Here is a 23,079-nt window from a genome sequence, read left to right as displayed (position 1 = left end):
TTTATGGGGCGGGGGAACCAATTGTAATATATCTAGTTAGGTAGGAATGCAAGTTGTGGGGATGTAGGTAGGCCTCAAGACGACTTGGGTAGGCCACGTTAATGGGCACAAGAAGTCCATCTGCCCAAGTGTGAAGTTATCTACTTCCAGTAGAAAAAAAAGACGAGTATTTCTTAAATCGCAAGAGGTTGGGAAGTGTGAAAGTCCAAAGGGACCTGGGTGTTACTGTTCACAAGCCACTAAAAGCTATAGGCAAATATAGGGTGCTAGCCTTCATTGCAAGGAGATGGAGTACAGGAGTAAAGATGTCTTGCTGCAGTGGCCAGGAGTAAAGATGTCTTGCTGCAGTGGCATTGATGGTTCAGACCACAAATTGACCACAGTTTTGGTCGTCTCATTGAAAAGATGGAGAGACTTGGCAGACAGTGAGGGTAATGGACTAATCCCTGGGGTGGCAGGTTGTCTCGAGAAGACAGAGGAAGCTGGTCTTGTATTTCATAGCGTTTTGAAGGAGAGCAGATCTTATGAATACTTACAGGGGATGAAACATGCTAATTTAACTCCCCTATTCAAAACAGGAGAGGCATAAAAGTAGAAAATAGACTGGTTAGCTTGACCTCTGTGGTGGGGAAGTTGCTGGAATCAATCATTAAGGATTAGATATAGATAGGCTAAGAGATTAACATGGATAAGTGTGTGAGGTTATCCATTTTTACCAAAAAAGATAGTCAGGCAAATTATCATCCAAATGCAGGCAAATAATCATCCATATGGAAAGCAGACTCAAAATGGTGTCTGGGCGTCTTTGTTCATGAATCACAGACAGTCTAAATGCAATGTCAGCATTAATTGAAAAAAGACTGGAGTATAAAAGTAGCGAAGTATTGCTGCAATTGTATAGGACGTTGGCGAGACCACATCTGGAGTATGGTCTCCATTTTTGGTCATTTGAGGAAGGATGTGGTGGGCATTGGAAGCAATTCAGAGGAGGTTCACCAGATTGATTCCAGGGATGAAGAAGTTGACATATGAGGAAAGTTTGGGCTTCTACTCTGAGTTTAGAAGGATGAAAGGGGATCTGATAGAAGTATATAAAATACCAAAAAGGGATTGATAAAGTAAACGTAGACCAAGTGTTCCCCCTTGTGGGGCAATCTAGAACAAGAATCACAGGTATAGGCTGAGGCGGTAGATTTAAAACTGAGATGAGGAAGCACTACTTCTTGCAGCCCTCTGCATTTGAATTTGTGGAACTCGTTGCCCCATAGTGCCAAGGAATTGGTACTACTTGAACGGAGTCATTAAATGGTTTCAAGGAGGAGATTGATATATTTTGGATTTTAAAAAACGGGTTAATGGAATATGGGAACAGGGAGGAAGGTGACTGAGACCAGGAAGAGATGAGCCATGATCGGATTGAAAAGCAGAGCAGGCTCAAAGGGCTGAATTGCCCATTTCTGCTCCTAGTTCCATGTTCCTGTGATACGGTGGATGTGTCTAGAACATGATGACAATTTCACAATCAGGAGTATGCCATTTAAGACCTTGATAAAGAGGAATTTATTTATTCAGAGGACGGTGAATCTTTGGAATTCTCCATCTCAGGCAGCTGTGAAATCTCAATTATTGGCCATTTTCAGACAGCGCGGTGGCAGTGGTTAACACTGCCTCACGGCACTTGAGGACCCGGATTCGATTGCAGGCCTGGGTCACTGTCAGTGTGGAGTTTGTTCTTCCAGTTTTTGCATGGATCACATCCCCACAACCAAAGATGTACAGGTGAGGTGGATTGGCCACACTAAATTGCCCTTGGAAACAAAGGAATAGGCATGGAAGTAGAAAATTGGTCTGGGTCTAATTGAATGGCAGAGCAGGCTCGCCATGCTGAATGACTTACTGTTTCTAAGTACCCTGTTTCAGTTACTATTGATGTTTGAACAGGTTCTCAATCCAGTTAGTGGTCTTCTAGGTTCAATGTTAAACAATAAAGTAGCTCACAGTAATGCATGTAATACATTCAAGATGAAATCTAGGTAATAAAGGGAGAAAAAAAAAAGCATGGGAAGCAGCATGCACACCAGCATGGAATTGCTGATCCAAATGAAGAGAGTACAATGCTGTAATATCCAAAACCTTCAACTATTAGATAGATAGCTTAATAAAAACATACTAGTATCACACATACTTACGATACATAGAAGATAGGAGGCGGCTTTTTGGTCCTTCGAGCCTGCACGATAATGGCTCATCATGCAACTCAATAGCCTAAACCCGCTTACTTCCCATAGCCATTTATCCCATTCTCCCCAAGTGCTATATCTAACCACCTCTTGAATATATTCAATGTTTTTGCACTAACTACTCCCTGTGGTAATGAATTCCACAGGCTCACCACTCTGAAGAAATGTCTCATCTCTGTCAGAAATGGTTTACCCCGAATCCACAGACTGTGATCCCTGGTTCTGGACACACCCATCACTGGTAATATCTTCTCTGCATCTACCTTGTCTAGTCCAGTTAGAATTTTGTACGTCTCCGAAATTCCCCGCTCATTCTTCTGTAGCCATCTGGGATGGACACTTCCACTAGGGACAGAGAACCTCGCAAAGCCTAGCAGGTAAAATGGACAAGCCAAGACTCAGGCAGGCTCAAAAGCCTGAAATGCATATTTGTAAGCAAGAAGTCCAGACTGTATCGAAACTCTGTCCAATTAGCATTTTAATGGGGCCGATTAGCATTTGATGGCCCATCTACACCAAAACAAAGGACTGGTACTTGAGCAACTGGGACAGTCCCAGACATTTTGGCGCCACTCCCTGTTCAAGTGAAACGCAAACAACGGGGTCAGTGACCACTTGGGGCACGTCCAGCCATCCAGATCCCTGCCCACTTATTGGTTAGGAATTGAACAGAGTGATCAAGGATCAGCTAATTAGAAGGGCGCAAACCAAAAGACCACCCAAGAGTGCAAAACTCCCCAAGTAGGACTTCCGGTTGCGGCTATGACCAGCTAAGTCGCATGTTTGGCTGCTCCTGCGAGGAAGGTGTTTTCGGGCCGATTGGAGGGCCCCTAACGGCGCTGGAACGACGATTCCCGGTGGGGGAAGGTTCCCAGGGGAGAACCCTGCAAAACTTATGGTCGTCACCCGAAGTGGGGCAGAAAAAAAAGCGGCAGCAGCTCCCCGAAAAAAGCGGGGGAAGAAACCCAAAATGGCGGCCGGCGGCGCACCCGAGGACTGGAGGAAATGGGCGGAGGAGCAGCAGGCCATTCTCCTGCGCTTCTTCACGGAGCTGAAAGTGGAGCTGCTGGAGTCGATGAACGCGACGACCACCAGGCTGATGGGAGCCCAGGCGACCCAAGAGGCGTCAATTCGGGAGCTGCAGCAGGAGATGGCTGTGAGGGAGGAGGAGGCCACGGTCCTCGTGGGAAAGGTGGAGGTGCACGAGGCACTCCACCTGAAATGGCAAAACCAACTGGAGGAGATGGATACCCGCATGAGGCGGAAAAACCTGAGGATCCTGGGCCTGGCAGAAGGGCTGGAGGGGTCGGACCTCCCGAGGTATGTGGCAGAAATGCTGGGCTCACTGATGGGGGCAGGGGCCGTCCCTTCGCCCCTGGAACTGGAGGAGGCCTACAGAGTAATGGCCAGGAAGCCAAGAGCAAACGAACCCCCGAGGGCGGTGCTGGTTCGGTTCCAGCGACTCAGTGACCGGGAGAGGGTGCTGAGGTGGGCCAAGAGAGAGAGGAGCAGCAAATGGGAGAACTCGACGGTGAGGATCTACCAGGACTGGAGTGCGGAGGTGGCAAAGCGGCGGGCCCGGTTCAACCGGACGAAGGCGGTGCTGCATGCCAAGAGAATCAGATTCGGGATGCTGCAGCCAGCGCGCTTGTGGGTGACCTATAAGGACCAGCACCACTATTTCGAGTCCCCGGAGGAGGCGTGGGCCTTTGTCCAGGAAGAAAAGCTGGACTCGAACTAGAACCAGGGGATACTTGGCAGTCGTTGTCGCTCTGGTACTTTAAGCTGGACACGTGGCTTTCTTTTGGTTGGATTTTCACTTGGCTGTATTTTTGGACCCCTTTTTTTCTCTCTACCAGTTTTTTTCTTTTTTCTGTTATTTATAATGTTATGTTGGGGGGGCGGGGTGGGGGGGGGGTGAGTGCCGGGGGTATGTGTTTCTTGTGGGGTTTTTTTTTTTTTATATAATCGGTGTGGGATCGGGGACGGGGGTGGAACTGAAGATGGAGAGGTGGGGAGTGGCAGGGCGAAAGCGCGGGCTTTCCTCTGGTTTCCCGCGCGCGGGGCAGAGGAGGGAGGAGGGAGGGAGGAAGGGGCGTGGTCAGCAATGGCTCCCTTTCCCGCGCTGGAGCGGGGTCAAGGAGGGGTGGTAAGGGGGGGGGGGATGTCCCCCATGCCAGGAGGAGTCGGATGGTGGCAGGGGCAGCCGGGTCAGCATAAACCAGCTGACTTACGGAAGTACTATGGAGGGTGCATCGCGGCTAGGAAGGGTCCTAGCCTGGGGGGGGGGGGGGGGGGGGGGGGGCTACCGGGTTGCTGCTGAAAAGGCCAGGGAGGAGAAGTTGAGGACCGGAGGGGTGGGGGGAGGGCGCCATCGCCATGGGGAGCGGGTCAGAAGGGGAGGGCTAACTCGGGGCGAGCAGGTGACAGGATATGGCTAGTCGGCAGGGGAGAGGGGCGGGCTGCCCTTCGACCCGGCTGATCACTTGGAATGTGAGGGGGCTGAATGGGCCGGTCATGAGAACGAGAGTAATCTCGCATTTGAAGGGACTGAAGGCGGATGTAGCAATGCTACAAGAGACCCATTTGAAGGTGGCGGACCAGGTCCGCCTGAGAAGGGGGTGGGTGGGACAGGTGTTCCACTCAGGACTGGACGCAAAGAACCGGGGGGTGGCGATCCTGGTAGGGAAGAGGGTGTCGTTTGTGGCGGCGGATAAAGAGGGTAGATATGTCATGGTGAAGGGTAGGCTACAGGGGGAGAAAGTGGTGATGGTTAATGTGTATGCCCCGAATTGGGACGACGCTGGCTTCATGAGGCGCCTACTGGGCCTCATTCCGGACCTGGAGGCAGGGGGCCTGATCATGGGGGGGGACTTCAACACAGTGCTGGACCCCGTGCTGGACAGATCGAGTTCAAGGACGAGTAGGAGGCCGGCAGCGGCAGAAGTGTTAAAGGGGTTTATGGAGCAGATGGGAGGGGTAGATCCCTGGAGGTTTGGGAGGCCGAGGGCGAGGGAGTATTCCTTTTTCTCCCATGTCCACAGAGTCTATTCTAGAATTGACTTCTTTGCATTGAGCAGGGGACTGATCCCGAAAGTACGGGAAGTGGAGTACTCGGCCATAGCGGTCTCAGACCATGCGCCACACTGGGTAGATTTGGAAATGGGGGAGGCGCGAGACCAGCGTCCGCTGTGGCGCCTGGATGTGGGGTTGCTGGCGGATGAGGAGGTGTGTAAGAGGGTCCGGAAAAGCATTGAAAGATATCTGGACACTAATGACACGGGGGAGGTGCAGGTGGGGATGGTCTGGGAGGCCCTGAAGGCGGTGATCCGGGGGGAGCTGATCTCCATACGGGCACATAGGGAAAGGAGGGAGAGACAGGAGAGGGAGAGGCTGGTGGGGGAGCTTTTGGACGTGGATAGGAGATATGCGGAGGCACCAGAGGAGGGGCTGTTGGGGGAACGGCGCAGTTTGCAGGCTAAGTTCGACCTGTTGACCACCAGAAAGGCAGAGACACAGTGGAGAAGGGCGCAGGGCGCGATTTATGAATATGGGGAGAAGGCGAGTAGGATGTTGGCGCATCAGCTCCGCAAGCGGGATGCGGCTAGAGAAATTGGGGGAGTGAGGGAGAGGGGTGGGAACGTAGTGCAGAAGGGGCCAGAAGTAAATGGGGTCTTCAGAGACTTCTATAAGGAGCTGTATCGGTCAGAGCCGCCGACGAGGGGAGGGGGGGTGGAGGGCTTCTTGAACAAATTGAGGTTCCCCAAGGTCCAAGAGGAGCTGGTAGAGGGGCTGGGGGCGCCGATAGGGTTAGAGGAGCTAGTCAAGGGGATTGGGCATATGCAGACGGGGAAGGCGCCGGGGCCAGACGGGTTCCCGGTGGAATTTTACAAAAAATATGCGGATTTGGTGGGCCCTGTGCTGGTACGAGCCTTCAACGAGGCATGGGAGGGGGGGGCTCTGCCCCCGACAATGTCGCAGGCACTGATCTCGAAGCGGGACAAGGACCCAGTGCAGTGTGGGTCATATAGGCCTATCTCGCTCCTGAATGTGGACGCCAAGTTGCTGGCAAAGATCCTGGCTACCAGGATAGAGGATTGTGTGCCAGGGGTGATACACGAGGACCAGACGGGTTTTGTGAAAGGGCGGCAGCCTAATACGAACGTGCGGAGACTGCTAAACGTCATCATGATGCCGGCAGTGGAGGGTGAGGCGGAGATAGTGGTGGCATTGGACGCGGAGAAAGCATTTGATAGGGTGGAGTGGAAGTACCTGTGGGAGACGCTGGAACGGTTTGGATTTGGGGAGGGATTTATTAAATGGGTGAAGCTGCTCTATTCGGCCCCGACGGCAAGTGTAGTGACGAATGGTAGGAGATCGGAGTATTTTGGGCTCCACCGGGGGACCAGACAGGGGTGCCCCTTGTCCCCCCTGCTCTTCGCACTGGCAATTGAACCGTTGGCGATGGCACTGAGGGGCTCAGGGGGGTGGAGAGGGCTGACAAGGGGCGGGGAGGAGCACCGGGTATCGCTGTACGCGGACGACCTGCTGCTATACGTGGCAGACCCAGAAGGGGGAATGCCGGAGGTGATGGAACTGCTAGCAGAATTTGGGGACTTTTCGGGGTACAAGCTAAACTTGGGCAAGAGTGAGGTATTTGTGATACACCCAGGGGACCAGGAAGAGGGAATCGGGAGACTCCCGTTTAAGAGAGCAGGAAAGAGTTTTAGATATTTAGGGGTGCAGGTGGCAAGGAACTGGGGGACTCTCCACAAGCTGAACTTCTCCAGGCTGGTGGAACAGATGGAGGAGGAATTTAAAAGGTGGGACATGGTGCCGCTGTCGCTGGCGGGCAGAGTGCAGTCCGTTAAAATGACGGTCCTCCCGAGGTTTTTGTTTTTATTTCAGTGCTTGCCCATCTTCCTCCCTAGGGCCTTCTTCAAAAAGGTGACGAGTAGCATCATGAGCTACGTGTGGACGCACGGCACCCCAAGGGTGAGGAGGGTCTTCTTGGAGCGGAGTAGGGATAGTGGAGGGCTGGCATTACCCAATCTTTCGGGGTATTACTGGGCAGCAAATGTATCGATGGTGCGCAAGTGGATGATGGAAGGGGAGGGGGCAGCTTGGAAACGAATGGAGAGGGCGTCCTGTGGCAACATAAGCCTGGGGGCCCTAGTAACAGCGCCATGGCCGCTCCCTCCCACGAGGTACACCACGAGCCCGGTGGTGGCGGCCACCCTCAAGATCTGGGGGCAGTGGAGGCGACACAGGGGGGGAAGTGGGAGGTCTGATGGAGGCACCGTTAAGAGGGAACCATAGATTCATCCCGGGGAACATGGACGGGGGATTTCAGAGCTGGCACAGGGTGGGCATCAGGCAGCTGAAGGATCTGTTTGTAGATGGGAGGTTTGCGAGCCTGAGAGAGCTGGAGGAGAAATTCGGGCTCCCCCCGGGAAACATTTTTAGACATTTGCAGGTGAAGACATTTGCTAGACGCCAGGTGGAAGGGTTTCCCTTGCTCCCCAGTAGGGGGGCGAGTGATAGGGTGCTCTCGGGGGTCTGGGTCGGAGGGGGGAGGATATCGGACATCTACAAAGTAATGCAGGAGGCGGAGGAGGCATCAGTAGAGGAGCTGAAAGCCAAGTGGGAGGGGGAGCTGGGAGAACAGATCGAAGACGGGACATGGGCTGATGCCCTGGAGAGGGTTAATTCTTCCTCCTCGTGTGCGAGGCTTAGCCTCATTCAATTTAAGGTGCTACATAGAGCCCATATGACGGGGACAAGGATGAGTCGGTTCTTTGGGGGTGAGGACAGATGTGTCAGGTGTTCGGGAAGTCCAGCGAACCATGTCCATATGTTTTGGGCATGTCCGGCACTGGAGGAGTTCTGGAAGGGGGTGGCAAGGACGGTGTCGAGGGTGGTGGGATCCAGGGTCAAACCAGGATGGGGATTTGCGATCTTTGGGGTTGGGGTGGAGCCGGGGGTACAGGAGGCGAGAGAGGCCGGAGTACTGGCCTTTGCGTCCCTAGTTGCTCGAAGAAGGATACTAATACAGTGGAAGGACGCGAGGCCTCCAAGCGTGGAAACTTGGATTAATGACATGGCAAGCTTTATTCAGTTGGAAAGGGTCAAATTCGCCCTGAGAGGGTCGGTACAAGGGTTCTTCAGGCGGTGGCAGCCTTTCCTCGACTTTTTGGCTCAGAGATAGGGTACAGAGGTCGCAGCAGCAGCAACCCGGGGGGGGGGGGGGGGGGGGGGGGGGGAGGGGAGGGGGGGTGGCAACAACGGTTGTGGTGGGTTATTTACGGTTGAAATGCGGGCAAATTTGCTCGCAGTTCATGTTTGATGTTGATTGTTGCTTTGTTTGTTTTTGGGGGAGGGGGGAGGGGGGGAGGGACAACGCGCGCGCGAGTTCGGGCGGGGGGGGGATATTTGTTAAGAGGGAATATTTTGTAATATTTTATAGTTAGTTGGGGTAAATATCTTCATGTAAAAAATTCTTTCAATAAAAATTTAAAAAAAAACTCCAAGTAGAAGAAGAGCCCGCCACAAGTTCGCTCTCTTGGTTCTGGTACCCCAGTCACGGCCATCTCCAAGTACAGCAATACCAGAAGCAAAGACATGTTCAACGGATGAGCCTAGCTGAGCATCAGTTACTCCTTCGGACCCGAGAAGATCCAGAATTGAACAGCGGCCAGTGTTCTGACCTAAGCTGAGTGCCCGAAGTTAAGTACAGGATGTCTTTGTCGATAGGTGCATTTAACTAGTAGTGTTTATGTTGCATGACTAATTTTGTGTAAATAAAGTACCCTTGACCTTGAACTAACTAACTGGTGTTTGGCTCTTTGATTGATAGCTGGTTGAAACTTGTGGTGGTATGATTTGATACCTGACAACTAAGCATTAGAACATAGAAAGAAGGACATATTCATGGATTGCCATAATTGGAACAGAGCCACAGAAAGGACAGAGAAAAGAATATAGGAAAGAAAGGCAACACTCTGAACTCCAGTGAGAACAATCCCAACATGGCCAATCTCTCCTCACAGGACTCAGTCTGGTAAACCTTCAATGCACTCCCTCGAGAACAAAGAGACCAAAACCGCACACAATACTCCAGTTGCGGCCTCAGCAAGGCTCTGTATAATTACAGCAATTACATCCTTGCTTCTATACTCGAAACTTCCTCACAATGAAGGCCAACATACCATTAGCCCTTTTTACTCACTGTTGCACCTGCACGTTTAACTTCAGTGACTGCTGCACAAGGACACCCAGGTCCCACTGCACACTCCCAATTTACAACCATTCAGATAATAATCTGCCTTCCTGTTTTTGCTTCCAAAAAAGTGAATAACCTCACACTTATCCAAATTATACTGTATCTGCCATTGATTTTCCCACTCGGTCTAGATGATGCTGTAGGATCCCTGCATCCTCGTCACAGTTCACCCTCCCACCCAACTTGGGTGTTATCATGCGAGTGTAACTTTAAATAGTGACATTACCCCGGTGTGCTTCTGTTGAAAGGTCCATCTCAATACATTTCACCCAATCCCATGCGCTTTAATTTTGTGTAATAATCTTCTATGCGGGACTTGGTCAAGCACTTTCTGAAAGTCCAAATATACCACATCGGCTGCCTTCCCCTTGTCAACTGTACTACATCTTCAAAAGAATTCCAACAGATTTGTCAAGCATGATTTTCCCTTCATAAATCCATGCCGACTCTAACCGATACTGCTAAGGCTTTCTAAATGTTCCGCTATTTCCAGAGTCCCCTCCTTAAGCACTCTGGGATGCAGATTCGCAGGCCCTGGGGATTTATCCACCTTCAATTTTTCCAGCACCATTTCTCTACTAATGTTGCTTTCCCTCAGTTCTTCCCTCTCACTAAACCTTTCATTCTCCAACATTTCTGAGATCTGATTTGTGCCCTCTTTTGTGAAGTATGCATTCAATTGCTCAGCAATTTCTTTGTCCCTTATTATGTATTCCCCTGTTTGTCTGTCTGTGGGGGCCTACATTTCTCTTTACCATCCCTTCAAGCTTCCTTTCATACTGTACTTTCCCCTTCTTAATCAATCCCTCCCTCAGTCTATGTTTAGAAAGCTAGTGGAGGCATGACAACTAGCTTCAGTATCCAAAAAAACACACATCTGCTCTAGTTAAACAATTTGGATTATGGGGTTACGATCAGGCTTGGTCATGTTATAATGCCCAGACACCTTGATTCCCACTTCTCATACAGCCACTTGGAAGTACCAGAAGACAACCAAGCTATTAGTTCCATGGATCAGTCAGCACCTACCTTCAACATGAAACAATCTCAAATCCAGTCTAAAAAAAAAGACTACCATAATACCAGTACCAAAGAACACGTTGGCTTGCCTCAACGACTACAGGCCCTGATGTCTGTTATCGTGAAATGCTTTTGAGCGGCTAGTCATTTGACGGATCAACGCCAGCCTCCCAGACGGTCTTCACCCATTGCAGTTAGTCTGTCACAACTGGTCCAGAGCAGTTCACCTGTCATAACCTGGTCCACAGCGGATGCCATCTCCCTGGCTCTACAATCAACACACGAACGCCTCAACAACAAGGACGCCTATGTAAGACTGCTGTTCATAGACTACAGCTCCGCCTTCAACACCATTATCCCGACAAGACTAATAACCAAACTCTGCAATCTTTGACTTGACCCCTCCCTGTGCAGCTGGATCCTCGACTTCTTCACCAACAGACCGCAATTTGTCAGGATAGGCAACAGCCACAATAGTCCTCAACACCAGGGCCCCGAAAGGTTCTCAGTCCTCTACGGTACTCCCTATACACACACATGACTGCGTGGCAAGATTTAACTCCAACTCAATCTAAGTTTGCGGATGATACGACTGCGTTGGGCCGCATCTCAAACAACAACGAATCAGACGACAGAAGGGAGATAAATCACTTAGTTGCATGGTGTACCGAAAACAACTCTAAATGTCGGAAAGACCAAGGAACTGATCATCGACTTCAGGAAGCTTAGCAGGACATACCCCCTCCGTCTGCATCAATGGCTCCAAAGTGGAGATGATCGATAGCTTTATGTTCCTAGGGATCACGTCTTTTCTGGTCCACTTATGTTGATGCAACAGTCAAGTAAGCCCAACAACATCTCTGCTTCCTGTGGAAGCTAACAAAATTTGGCATGTTTGCATCGACTCTCACAAACGTGTGCGTTAGAGAGCATCCTATCCGGCTGCATCACAGCTTGGTATGGCAACTGCCCGGCCCAAGATCGCAAGAAACTGCAGTGTGGTGAACGCAGCCCAACGCATCACAAGCTTGCCATCCTCACGTGAATTCTGTATACACCTCCCGCTGCCTCAGGACAGCAGACAGCATTATCAGAGACCCCTCCCACCCAGGCCCTTCTATCAGACAGAAAATACAGAAGTCTGAAGACCCGTACGTCCAGACATAGAACAGCTTCTTCTCCACAGCTACTAGACTCCTCAACAACTCTCCCTTGGACTGATCCGTTCCATGTTAAGAACACTATTCACGACACACTATGCTGTTCTTGCTCATGTATTAGCTTTGTTTGGCTCCTTGTTCCGCTGTCCACTGTCAATATACCATTTGTCAATATACTCTGTTGATTATTATTTTTTGTCTACTATGCATGTACTATGTACGTTCCCTTGGCCACATTCCCTATTGTCACTGTACTTAGATAAAACAAATCAAAAAACGTTACCAAGGCAGTTGCATGGGGTATTTCAGCTGTTTCACTCCACTCCTAGTGGATACTGTCCAAAAGAAAAATGAGCAAATTTGGATGCAACAGCATTGGAACAAACAGTCAGATCAGTACTTGTTTCTTCCATAGATCACTACTCCACCTTTAAAGTAGTAAAGCATACAAAGATGCTTCACACACCAAAGTAATCTTATTCTTTCATGGAAAGGGAGTGTTGCTGGCACATCAGCATGTGCTGCTCATCCCGAATTGCCATCAAGAATCACTGCAGTCTCTGATGTGCATAGCCCTACAGGGCTGTCAGGTAAGGAGTCCCAGGGTTTGACCTCGTGATAGCAAAGGAACAGCAATACATTTGCAAGTCAGGATGGGTAGACACTGGAGGGAAATTTGCAAATGGTGGTGTCCCCATGTGCTTTGCCTCAAGGTGGTATGGACTACTGGTTTGCAAGGTGCTGCATTGCATCTTGCAGCTGCCACTGGACTATGGGCAAGCAGTAAAAGGACTGGATTTATAATATGGTACTTTTGGATGCTGATAAAGTGGGCTGTTTTTCTTTAGATAGTCAGGTTTCTGTTGACAAGCAGAGGGAATTCCATCATACTCTGCAGAGTGAGAATGTGAATGCAGCCGAAAAGATTTTAAAAGTCCAAAAGGCTTGCAATGAGGAATCATGCAATTGTAGCACTTTATGATCTGGAGTGAAATGCAGATGCTTCTTAGCCACTTTACATGGGTGAATTATTAGACTCCAAATGGATAGAAACAGACTTACTCGCTGTTTACAGGTTGTGGACCAATTATTTGCAAAAATCAGTGGCCGCAACATTGAATGAATTTAGTATAGACTTCCATCCGGTCTGACCTCCAAATCCAAAACAGTATGGTTGACTCAAAATGCCCTCTGAAAAGGAGGGCAGTTAGGGACAGACAATAAATGCTGGTTCAACCAGTGTCACACACACACATCTCAAAGTGAATGAAATACATTGCAGAAATTCATCCTCCACAGCATATGGTAATGTGATCTATAACTAGCATCCATCTTGTTCATGGTCTCTGTTTTTTAGCTTCATCCAAACTAAATTCCACATCTTTGATTTTCTCATTAATAAACTGATCTCATCCTTTAAAAAACAGTGCTACTCCACCTTTCTGCAGCCAACCTCCCTATATTCCCTGGTGGCAGAAGACAAGAAAGCCCTTCTTCACAATCCCCACCTCCTTACTTAGCAGCATGACCTTTCCAGAAGAGTCCTACAGTCCCCTTAGTGGTCAGAACATCATAACCAGAAATCAGTGCTGATTCTATGCACCGAGCCATGGGTGAGGATTTCAACAGATGAACTGAAACAGGATAAGAGGAGGTAGCATGGATTGACATCTGATGCCAGGCAAGACATTTGGAAACATGAATCAAACCATCTCCACTGATATTTAACAGCATTTCCAAATAAAACTTGACTGTTACTAATGACCAGAAACTGCTCAGCCATATAAATACTGTGGCCACAAGTTGGAAAGAGTGACTCATCAACTCCCAAAGTTCAACACCAGCAATGACAAAGCAGCACACTTAACATTCCCCCTTAATAGCACAGGGCTAAATATCTGTCTTTTAAAGCAGGCCAGCAGCACGATTCAATCCCTGTACCAGCCTCCCCGAACAGGCACCGGAATGTGGCGACTAGGAGCTGTTCACAGTAACATAATTTGAAGCCTACTTGTGACAATAAGCGATTTTCATTTCATGATGGTATATACCATCTGCAAGATGCACAACAGCAGCACATCTGAAACAGCTACTATTCAAAAACTGGGTCTGTTACACTGATCCAAAATAGCTAATGGGGCCTTCGCACTTCAATATCTCATCTGAAAAGAAAGCACTACATTCTTTGACACACAGTATGGAGATGTCAGCCTAGATTTTCATGGTCACGTCTCTGAACCAAGTAGAAGAAATGAGGAAGCACCCACAAATAATACACCATCTAGAATTGATGCAGTCACTGGACAAATTTAATGTAATTGGACAAAATTTGGAAGTAACTACTCACAAAATGAAAGTACATCCATCAGGTAGACTGCTGCAGTTCAAGGGCAATAAATACTGGTATCAGTGATACACAATTTTCATTCATTGAGTGTACTGCACAAACAAAAACACTGCCTTGTGCAAAAAGCAGAACCTTTGAACAAAACTGTTGTTGGTTCTAGTTGACATGTAGGTCAGTAGCAATGGAACGGTAGTCTTCAAAGAGTTGATTTTACTGTATGGGTACACAAATGAATATTTTGCAAATACAGTAAAGACTTCAAAAGAAATACGACAGCTTGGAGCGGTGGGGGGGGGCTATTAATAATCTTTATTAGTGTCACAAGTAGGCTTACACTGCAATGAAGTGACAAAAAATAAAAACACAAATTTTGTCACTGACTCAGGTGACATCTGGAAAGCACCCTAGAATTCAATAAATGGACTGCAGTATTAGAAGTGATCTCACCCATCAGCCAAACATGAAAATAAATCAACATACCAACACAGTATTCAATTGTTACTCATTATAACATATACCAAAATACTTTTTCTTACACTTTTCCTTCAGTCACGTCAAGATTTTCCGAGCTCCCAGTGCTTCTCGCATCATATTTTCCAGCCTCAAGTGCATCCCACGTATTAGTCAGGTGCGAGCCAAGCACTTTGCGTGTAAAAGGGTCTCTTACAGGAGTCTGAAAAGACACCTAATACACAAAAAAAAAACCTTATGAAAGTTGGAACATACCAATAGAGTTACAGCATACAAATAGTGGTCAACAGATGACTTCAATAATGGGGGGGGGGGGGGGGGGGGGGGGGAAGACAACAGCACCTCAGTAAAACAAGGATCATGCTCAATTTTCTTTCCCCTCTACTGTCACCCTTTTTAACTATGCAGGATGCCAACAAAACATGCAAGTTTGAAGCTTGAATTAGAGACCAGAACGAGTATGCACAGTTCAATGAAGCCCCCTTCATTTCTTTACATGTAGAATTCTCCCGTAGCACCAATGAGATTTAAATTCAAAATTGGACTGCAGTAGAAGAGATTTCTTATTTCAGAATTTGTACTGAGAAACTTGGCATATATTATTCCTGTCATTATGCAAATGCAAAGTTATGATGCCTCCATCAAATATTTTGACAGTACATTCATGCGTTCCAAGGTCAAGCAAAAAGATTAGTCTCAAAAACATGCAGCACTAAACTATACGAAAGTAAGTTTGAAATGGACTGGACAAGAGCTTGGCAGAAACAAACTAGGTCTTTCAGAACAAATAGGGTCAGCATCTGATAGCAGGGCAATAAGGATAGGTTAGGGGAGTTGGACTAATCAAATGACCTCATTCTGTGCTAACCATTCTAAAACGCAGAGAGTCTACCTTTGACAGCTTCATTGACCCTTTGGGAGGGACGTTTTCCTTCTGTGATATGCGAAGAATTGATGGCCTTCCTGAAGTCTCCACTTGTATTAATGGGTCACATTGTTCATCCATTATGTTAAAACTTTGTAGGTCAATCAAATCCATGCTAGTAACAGCAAGAAACAAAAATCATTTTCTTGGGGAAGAGAACTAATGCCAGTTTTTATTGCACAAAGTGCAAGAAAACCACATTAATTTTTCAATTACTTTACAACTTAAAGGAGTTCATAATAACAGATATTAAGTCAACAGAACATTAATAATATTCATTAGTGTCACATGTAGGCTTACATTAACATTGCAATGAAGTTACTGTGAAAAGTACATGGATTGAAAGCACAAGCCAACTTGAAGAGCGAGAACACACTACAATAGTTAATTAATTGATTTCCCGAGGCGCCCCATGGAGTGAGTGGTTGCACACAGGGCATTGAGTGGGGCTCTTTTTACCCGAAAATGGGGGAATTTTGACACGAAAGTGTAGCTGAAGGTGTGGAGGAGAGGTTTGCTGGTCATCAGATACGCAGAAGGAGGTTAAAGACCTGGTCAAAGAATTGGAAGAGACCTGTGGCACAGCAGCTATTGGGAAGGTGAAAGAGGGGGAAGGGTTGTCTCAAGTTGGAAACCCCAGATGGAGCAGTTGATGGCGTTTAGTAGAGAAGAATTCCACCAGCAGCAAAGGGAAATGCAGGAAGATCAGTCAAAGACCTTTGAGGGAGTGGTAGCACCCCTGAAAGGATCGAAGGAGAGAGAGTAGAGAAGTGCCTGGCGGCACAGGGGTCACAGAACCGGGAGATGGAGAAGATGATGTCCGACCACAGCTTTCCAGAGGGTGTGGAAGGCATGAATGCCACAAGATATGTCTCAAGAATGCTGGTTGTGGAGGGGGTGCTGGAAAACACCCTGGAGGTGGGTAAAGCAAGGAGGGGGGTGGGCAGTGATTGAGGCATTGGTTAAGTTAGTGGCAGGGAGGACAGAGAGAGTTCCAGGGGTGGTCGCAGAGGACCAAACCGGCTTTATAAAGGGCAGGCAACTTTCCAGCAACATTAGGCGGTTATTAAATGTGATCATGACCCCGACGGAATGGGTACTGGAGGTAGTGGTCTCCATCGACACAGAGAAGGCCTTCAATCAGGTGGAGTGGCAATACCTGTTTAAGATTTTGGGAAGGTTTGTGGCATGGGCGCACCTGCTGTATGCGGTCTCAGTGGCAAGTGCACAGACAAACGAGATGAGTTCACAGAGCTTTGGGTTGCACAAGGGAACAAGGCAGGGGTGTCTGCTACTGTTGTCACTGCTGTTTGCATTGGCGATGGGTCAGTGGGGGAGTAGGGAACACCGGGTGTCGCTATATTGGACCCATTGGAGTGTATGGGGAGAATTATGGACATGCTAGAGGGGTTCAGGACCATCTCAGGCTATAAGCTGAATGTCATAAAAATTGAGGCATTTCCAGTTAATGCAGGAGGTCAGGGAGCCAATCTTGAGCGTTGCCATTTAGGATTGCCTGGGACAGGTTTAGGTATTTGGGGGTTCAGGTAACGAGGGAGCATGCGATGATGCACAAATGGAACCTAACAAAAAGTTTAGGGAGGACATTAAGAGCAGAGATACATTACACCCAAGACTGGCAGGGAGGGTCCAGGTGATAAAAATGAACATTCTGCCAAGGTTCCTGTTTCTATTCCAGAATCCCCCAGTCTTCATTCTGAAGACCTTTTTCCAGAAACGGGATGCAGCGATTTTGGAGTTCATATGGGTGGAGAATAATAATAATAATCTTTTATTGCCACAAGTATGAAGTTAATGTGAAAAGCCCCAAGTCGCCACATTCCGGCACCTGTTCAGGTAAGCTGGTACGGGAATTAAACACGCACTGCTGGCCTTGTTCTGCATTACAAACCTGCTGTCTAGCCCACTGAGTTAAACCAGTCCTTCAGGTACCTAGGGTGAAGAGGGCCTTGCTACAGAGACAGAAAGGCAGCTGGCATTACCAAATCTGTTGCACTACAATTGGATGGCAAAAGCAGAGGTGAGACGGTGGCAGGAAGGGGTTAGAGTCCTGTAGTGGTTCCAACCCGAGGACCATAGTGAGTGATGGCGACGCTTCTGCTGGCACCAAGGAAGCACACGAAGAGCCCGGTAGGACAGGCCAAAATTAGGGTGTGGAACCAGTTAAAGATACACTTCAGGATGGAGGGGGGAGGGGGATGTCAATGCTAACACCACCGTGAGGGAACCATAGGTTCAAGCCAGGGAACACAGATGCACTGTATAGGAGGTGGGGCCAGGGAGGGCGAGGGTTTTATATTCGGAGAGGTTATGGAAGAGCTGCAGGATAGGATGGAGCTCCCAAAGGGAAACGAGTTCAGGGATATGCTAGTGAGGGACTTGTATGGAAGGAATTGAGAGGTTTGCCCAAGCTGCTGGAGTACACCCTATTGGAGCAGTTGCTGCTCCCAGATTTGGAAGGAGGGGAGGAATGGGGATATACACGGGTGGCTGTGGAAGCACAGTTGGGGGGGAATCAAGGAGAAATGGGAGGAGTGGGGGAAAGAGGGGATAGGATAGGGAGTGTGGAGTGGCGATGTGCAGGGTGAATTCATGCTCCCTGCATGCAAGAATGAGTTTGATTCAGTTCAGGTGGTGCATATGACTCGAGCAAGGATGAGTGGCTTCTTCCAGGGAGTTGCAGATGAGTGCGAGAGGTGTGGGCAAGGACCAGCAAATCACGTGCATATGTTCTGGGGCTGTGAGAAGTTGGAGAGATACTGGGAGGGGTGTTTGGGACATTATCTAAGGTTCCGGTGGGTATAGCCCAGGCCAGACCCTATTGCAGCGATTTCTGGGCTATCGGAAATGCCAGAGCCGATGGAGGGTAGGAAGGCCAACGTTGTGATCTTAGCTTAGTGTTGCCTGACAAAGGATTTTGTTGGAATGGTGGCCGACAACACCAGGGTGGCAGCCTGGCTGGGAGACCATTACAACTTTCTCCAGGTGGAAAAGATCAAGTTTGAATTTAGGCGATCAGTGGAGGGCTTTGAGACATGGTGGGGGCTGTTCAAGACCATGTTTGAGGAACTGTTCATCATGGCAGTGTGGGGAGGAGTGAAAAGGGGCAACAAAAAAAAAAAACGTGCACAAACTGCACAGCGAGGTGTGGAGAATGTTATTGGATTTATCTATGTCCCTTTGAATATGTTTGGAATAACAAAGTTTAAAAAAACAATAGTATTTGAACAAAAACATTTAAGGTATTTATGATTTTGTAACCAGATACAAAGAACATACAGTGCAAAAGGAGACCATTCGGCCCATCGAGTCTGCACCAGCCCAGTTAAGCCCTCACTTCCACCCTATCCCCGTAACCCAATAACCCCACCTAACCTTTTTGGTCACTTAAGGGCAATTTATTATGGCCAATCCACCTAACCTGCACGTCTTTGGACTGTGGGAGGAAACCAGAGGAAGCCCACGCAGACACAGGGAGAACGTGCAGACTGCACACAGACAGTGACCCAGCAGGGAATTTAACCTGGGACCCTGGCACTGTGAAACCGCAGTGCTATCCACCTTTGCTACCAGGCTGCAATCATAATTTAGTACACAACAACCCCCTCCTCCCCCAGCCAACATTGTTTATACACACAATTCCCTCCATAGCCTCTCGCCGATCCCACCCAAACTAAACTAACCCCCCCCCCCCTATTGTATCTGCTAACAGTTTCATTTCCCCCCCGAAGAAGTCAATAAGCAGCTGCCACCTCCGGCCAAACCCTAACATTGATCCTCTCAGGGTGAACTTAATTTTCTCAAGCCAGAGAAACCGACCATGTCACCAACCCATGTCGCCGATTTTGGGGGCTCCCGAGTCCCTCCACGATAAGAGGATACATCTCCGGGCTACCAAGGAGTCAAAGGCCAAAACGTCAGCCTCTCTCACCCCCCTGGACTCCCGGGTCTTCCAACAGTCCAAAGATCACCACCACTGAACTCGGCACCACCTTGAACTGTATCAGACTTAGCCTGGCAAATGATGAGGACATGTTGACTCTGCTCAGAGCATCCTCCCACAAAGCTGCCTCTAACTCCTCACCCAACTTATCTTCCCACTTGTACTTTACCTCCCCTATCTGGATTCCCTCCCAGTCCATGAACTCTTTATAAATTTCAGAGACCTTCCCCTCTCCCTGTTTTTGAAACTACCTTATCCTGTGTCCCCTGTGGCAGTAGAAGCAGAAAGGTCGAAACCTGCCTTCGCACAAAGTTTCTCACCTGCAGGCAGCAAAACTCAGTCCCACCCAGCAATTCAAACTCCTCCAAATCAGGAAAGCTCCCATAGTTAATCACTCCTAACCTGACAAACACTGGGCTGTGCAAAAACAATCCAGCTCATCCCATTGCCCCTGGATTTCCCCATATATTTCCACTTTTCTATTAAAGTACTTCATCTTATTTTCTTTTGAAATTCACAATGGGGTCTGCCTCCACCACCTATCAGGTACTGTGGTACATCACACACACAAAAAATTGCAAATCAAAACTAGTTGCTGCACAAGTTTCACCTTGTGTCACTTTTGGTTGCCAGTCATCTTAAATCAGTGTTTGTTGATCCTAAATCAGTACCTGTTGATCCTCGATCTTTCTCTGTCCAGCAAACCCCACCACCCCCCCACACCCATGATAATTTGAGCAGCATCAAAATGCAGTCTCAACATTTGCTCCAAGAGTAAAACCAGAGCATCCCCATTTATCCACATGAATGGTTCCAGAGATGAGGGACTCCAGTTAAGTGATGCTGCTCCCTACAATGCAGGCATCCTTTCTCTTAGTGTTGGGTGGGGTTACGGAGTTATGGGGATAGGGTGGAGGTGTGGGCTTGGGTATGGTGCTCTTTCCACCATACTCGATGGGCCGAATGGCCTCCTTCTGCACTGTAAATTCTTTGATCTATGATGCACTTGGCCCATCAGATTCACATCGACCCTTCGAATGAACACTCTACCCACGTCCACCTTACCCAATCCCTGCAACCTCACTAACCAGGACATGTATGGACACAAAGGGCAATTTTTAATGGCCCATTCACTTAACCTGCACATAATAGGGGCAGCATGGTAGCATAGTGGTTAGCATCAATGCTTCACAGCTCCAGGGTCCCAGGTTCGATTCCCGGCTGGGCCACTGTCTGTGCGGCGTCTGCACGTCCTCCCCGTGTGTGCGTGGGTTTCCTCCGGGTGCTCCGGTTTCCTCCCACAGTCCAAAGATGTGCGGGGTTAGGTGGATTGGCCATGCTAAATTGCCCTTAGTGTCCTAAAAAGTAAGGTTAAGGGGGAGTTGTTGGGTTACGGGTATAGGGTAGACACGTGAGTTTGAGTAGGGTGATCATTGCTCGGCACAACATCGAGGGCCGAAAGGCCTGTTCTGTGCTGTACTGTTCTAAATTCTAAATACCTTAACACAAGAACTAGGTGCAGGAGTACGCCATCTGGCCCCTCGAGCCTGCTCCGCCGTTCAATGGGATCATGGCTGATCTTTTGTGGACTCATTCCACATCTTTGAACTGTGGGAGGAAACCAGAGTGCCCAGAAGAAACCCACACAGAGAGAACGTACAAACAGCACACAATGTGACCCAAGAGCGTAATTAAACCCAGGTCGTGTGAGGCAGCAGTGCTAACTACTGTGCCACCAGTTAAGTAGAGATTCAGATTTTGACTCAAATGAAAGAACAATATATTTCCAGATCAGGATCATTGTGACTTGTAGTAGTACTCAATGTACCCATTGTTTCATAGAACATAGAACAGTACAGCACAGAACAGGCCCTTCGGCCCTCAATGTTGTGCCGTCAAGAGAACTAAAGTCATAAGCACTGAAATAAGAAGTTTCTCCTGTCACTTTTGCCTTTTAGGAATTACTTCAAATCTTTGCCCTCTCATTCTCAATCCGTTCAAGCGTGGGAACAGATTCTCCAAATCTACTCTGTCCAGCCTGTTGTAACTCCCACGAAATGTGTACTATTTGTTGCCCCACAACTTCCAATGAATGTGAACCTTCCCAACAACAGGACAGAGCTTCTCCTTTAACAAGAGGCACCCTCACAGTATAAAATCCCCGACCTAGGTGCAGGTCAGGGAAGGAGACCCTTCAGGGAGAGGAGACTTGTGTATCAATACTCTGAGGTGTATCATTGACCAGAAACTGAACTGGTCCAGTCATATAAATACTGGGGCTAGAAGAGCAAGTCAAGAGCCTGGAGAATCTTGCAGCAGACATCCCTCCCCAAACAGCTCTGTGCGTGTATCCACAATACATGGACTGCAACGGGTTCAAGAAGGCAGCTCACCGTCCACCTTCTCGAGGGCAATTAGAGATGAGCAATTAATGCTGGCTTTGTCAGCAACACTCACATCCCTGAAGGAATAAAGTTGGGATGTCCTCCCAGTCTTGACAGAGGCTCGAAACGAAACCTGGTTTATTTCTAAATCAGAGCCTGAAGGTTTAAGGACACGGTGCCTGAGAAGCTCGGACTTGCCTAGGGAAAGCAGGCTTTTTAAATATAGCACCTTGGATATAGGGAAGGCGCTTCACACAAGTAATAATGTTTGAGAGAGAACCAGTGTGCAGGGAGAGGGAGGAAGAGAAGAGACATAAACCAAAAAGAGGATTTGTTGAGGTGTAGGTTATCGAGGGGGAACCCAGCCAGGTTAGGCTGCAGGTAACTAAGAAACCTCAGTGTTTTCCATGAATAGAAAATATATGACAGGCTGAGGGTATGCGGAAAACCCGAAATAAAAACGAAAATCAAGAGCAATGCTGGAAGGAAAGCTGGGTACCGAATCTTTCCCCGGGCTGCGGTGTTCCCCCTCTCTCCCCGGGTTCCCCCTCTCTCCCCGGGTTCTCCCTCTCTCCCCGGGTTCTCCCTCTCTCCCCGGGTTCTCCCTCTCTCCCCGGGTTCTCCCTCTCTCCCCGGGTTCTCCCTCTCTCCCCGGGCTGCGGTGTTTCCCCCTCTCTCACCTCCGGCTCGGTCTCTCTCTGTCTTCCAGTCGGGCCTTTTTTTCCTTTCTCCTTCACGCGCAAATTTTAAAATCCGACCGTTTCTTGCCGCCGCCAATCCAAAGCGGCCGTTCATTCGGGTGAAAGGTCAAACTGGTTTGAAATTAACCAATCAGCAGCGACGCCCAGTTCCACTCGCGACGCGGCCACTGCGCCTGCGTCACTCTGCTGCTACTCCACCAATCAGAGACGGCAGCTTCCAGCCCAGCTCTGCCACGCCTCGTTCAGCTCTGTGGTCGCCAGGTGATGTGGCTCATTGTGCCTCACCCTGTCACATTGTACTGAACGGTGTGCAGCCTTTTTGCTGAGAATTGCACGGAATCTGCTGCCTGTAAACAGATCTGGTTGGCAACTCTATCCTGCTCATCACCTCCAAACTGGAGGAACAACTCCTCATCTTCCCATTAGGCACTTTACAGCCTTCTGCACTCAGTATTGAGTTCAACAACTTCAGACCTTAAACCTCTTTTTATAATAATCATTACTGTCACAAGTAGGCTTACATTAACACTGCAATTAAGTTACTGTGGAAATCCCCTAGTCACCACATTCCGGCGCCTGTTCGGG

General features: G+C 48.6%; 1 protein-coding gene across 1 annotated transcript in view; it reads right to left on the bottom strand.

Moving 5' to 3' along the window:
- tacc3 (transforming, acidic coiled-coil containing protein 3) overlaps positions 1 to 22,607 on the bottom strand; it is a 49,278-nt gene extending 26,671 nt beyond the window's left edge. The window contains exons 1-3 of the mRNA XM_038793353.1: positions 22,474 to 22,607; positions 15,413 to 15,560; positions 14,586 to 14,734 (exon numbers count right to left, since the gene is read on the bottom strand). Coding sequence (XP_038649281.1) covers positions 14,586 to 14,734; positions 15,413 to 15,559 — 296 coding nt within the window. The 5' untranslated portion in view covers position 15,560; positions 22,474 to 22,607. The remainder of the gene's footprint in view (positions 1 to 14,585; positions 14,735 to 15,412; positions 15,561 to 22,473) is intronic.
- Positions 22,608 to 23,079: the final 472 nt, after the last annotated feature.

Source organism: Scyliorhinus canicula, chromosome 3 (genome assembly GCF_902713615.1).
Source record: "Scyliorhinus canicula chromosome 3, sScyCan1.1, whole genome shotgun sequence".
NCBI lineage: Eukaryota > Metazoa > Chordata > Chondrichthyes > Carcharhiniformes > Scyliorhinidae > Scyliorhinus > Scyliorhinus canicula.
The sequence above is the reverse complement of the archived record's forward strand: the minus strand, read 5'-3'. Positions and strand labels throughout refer to the sequence as shown.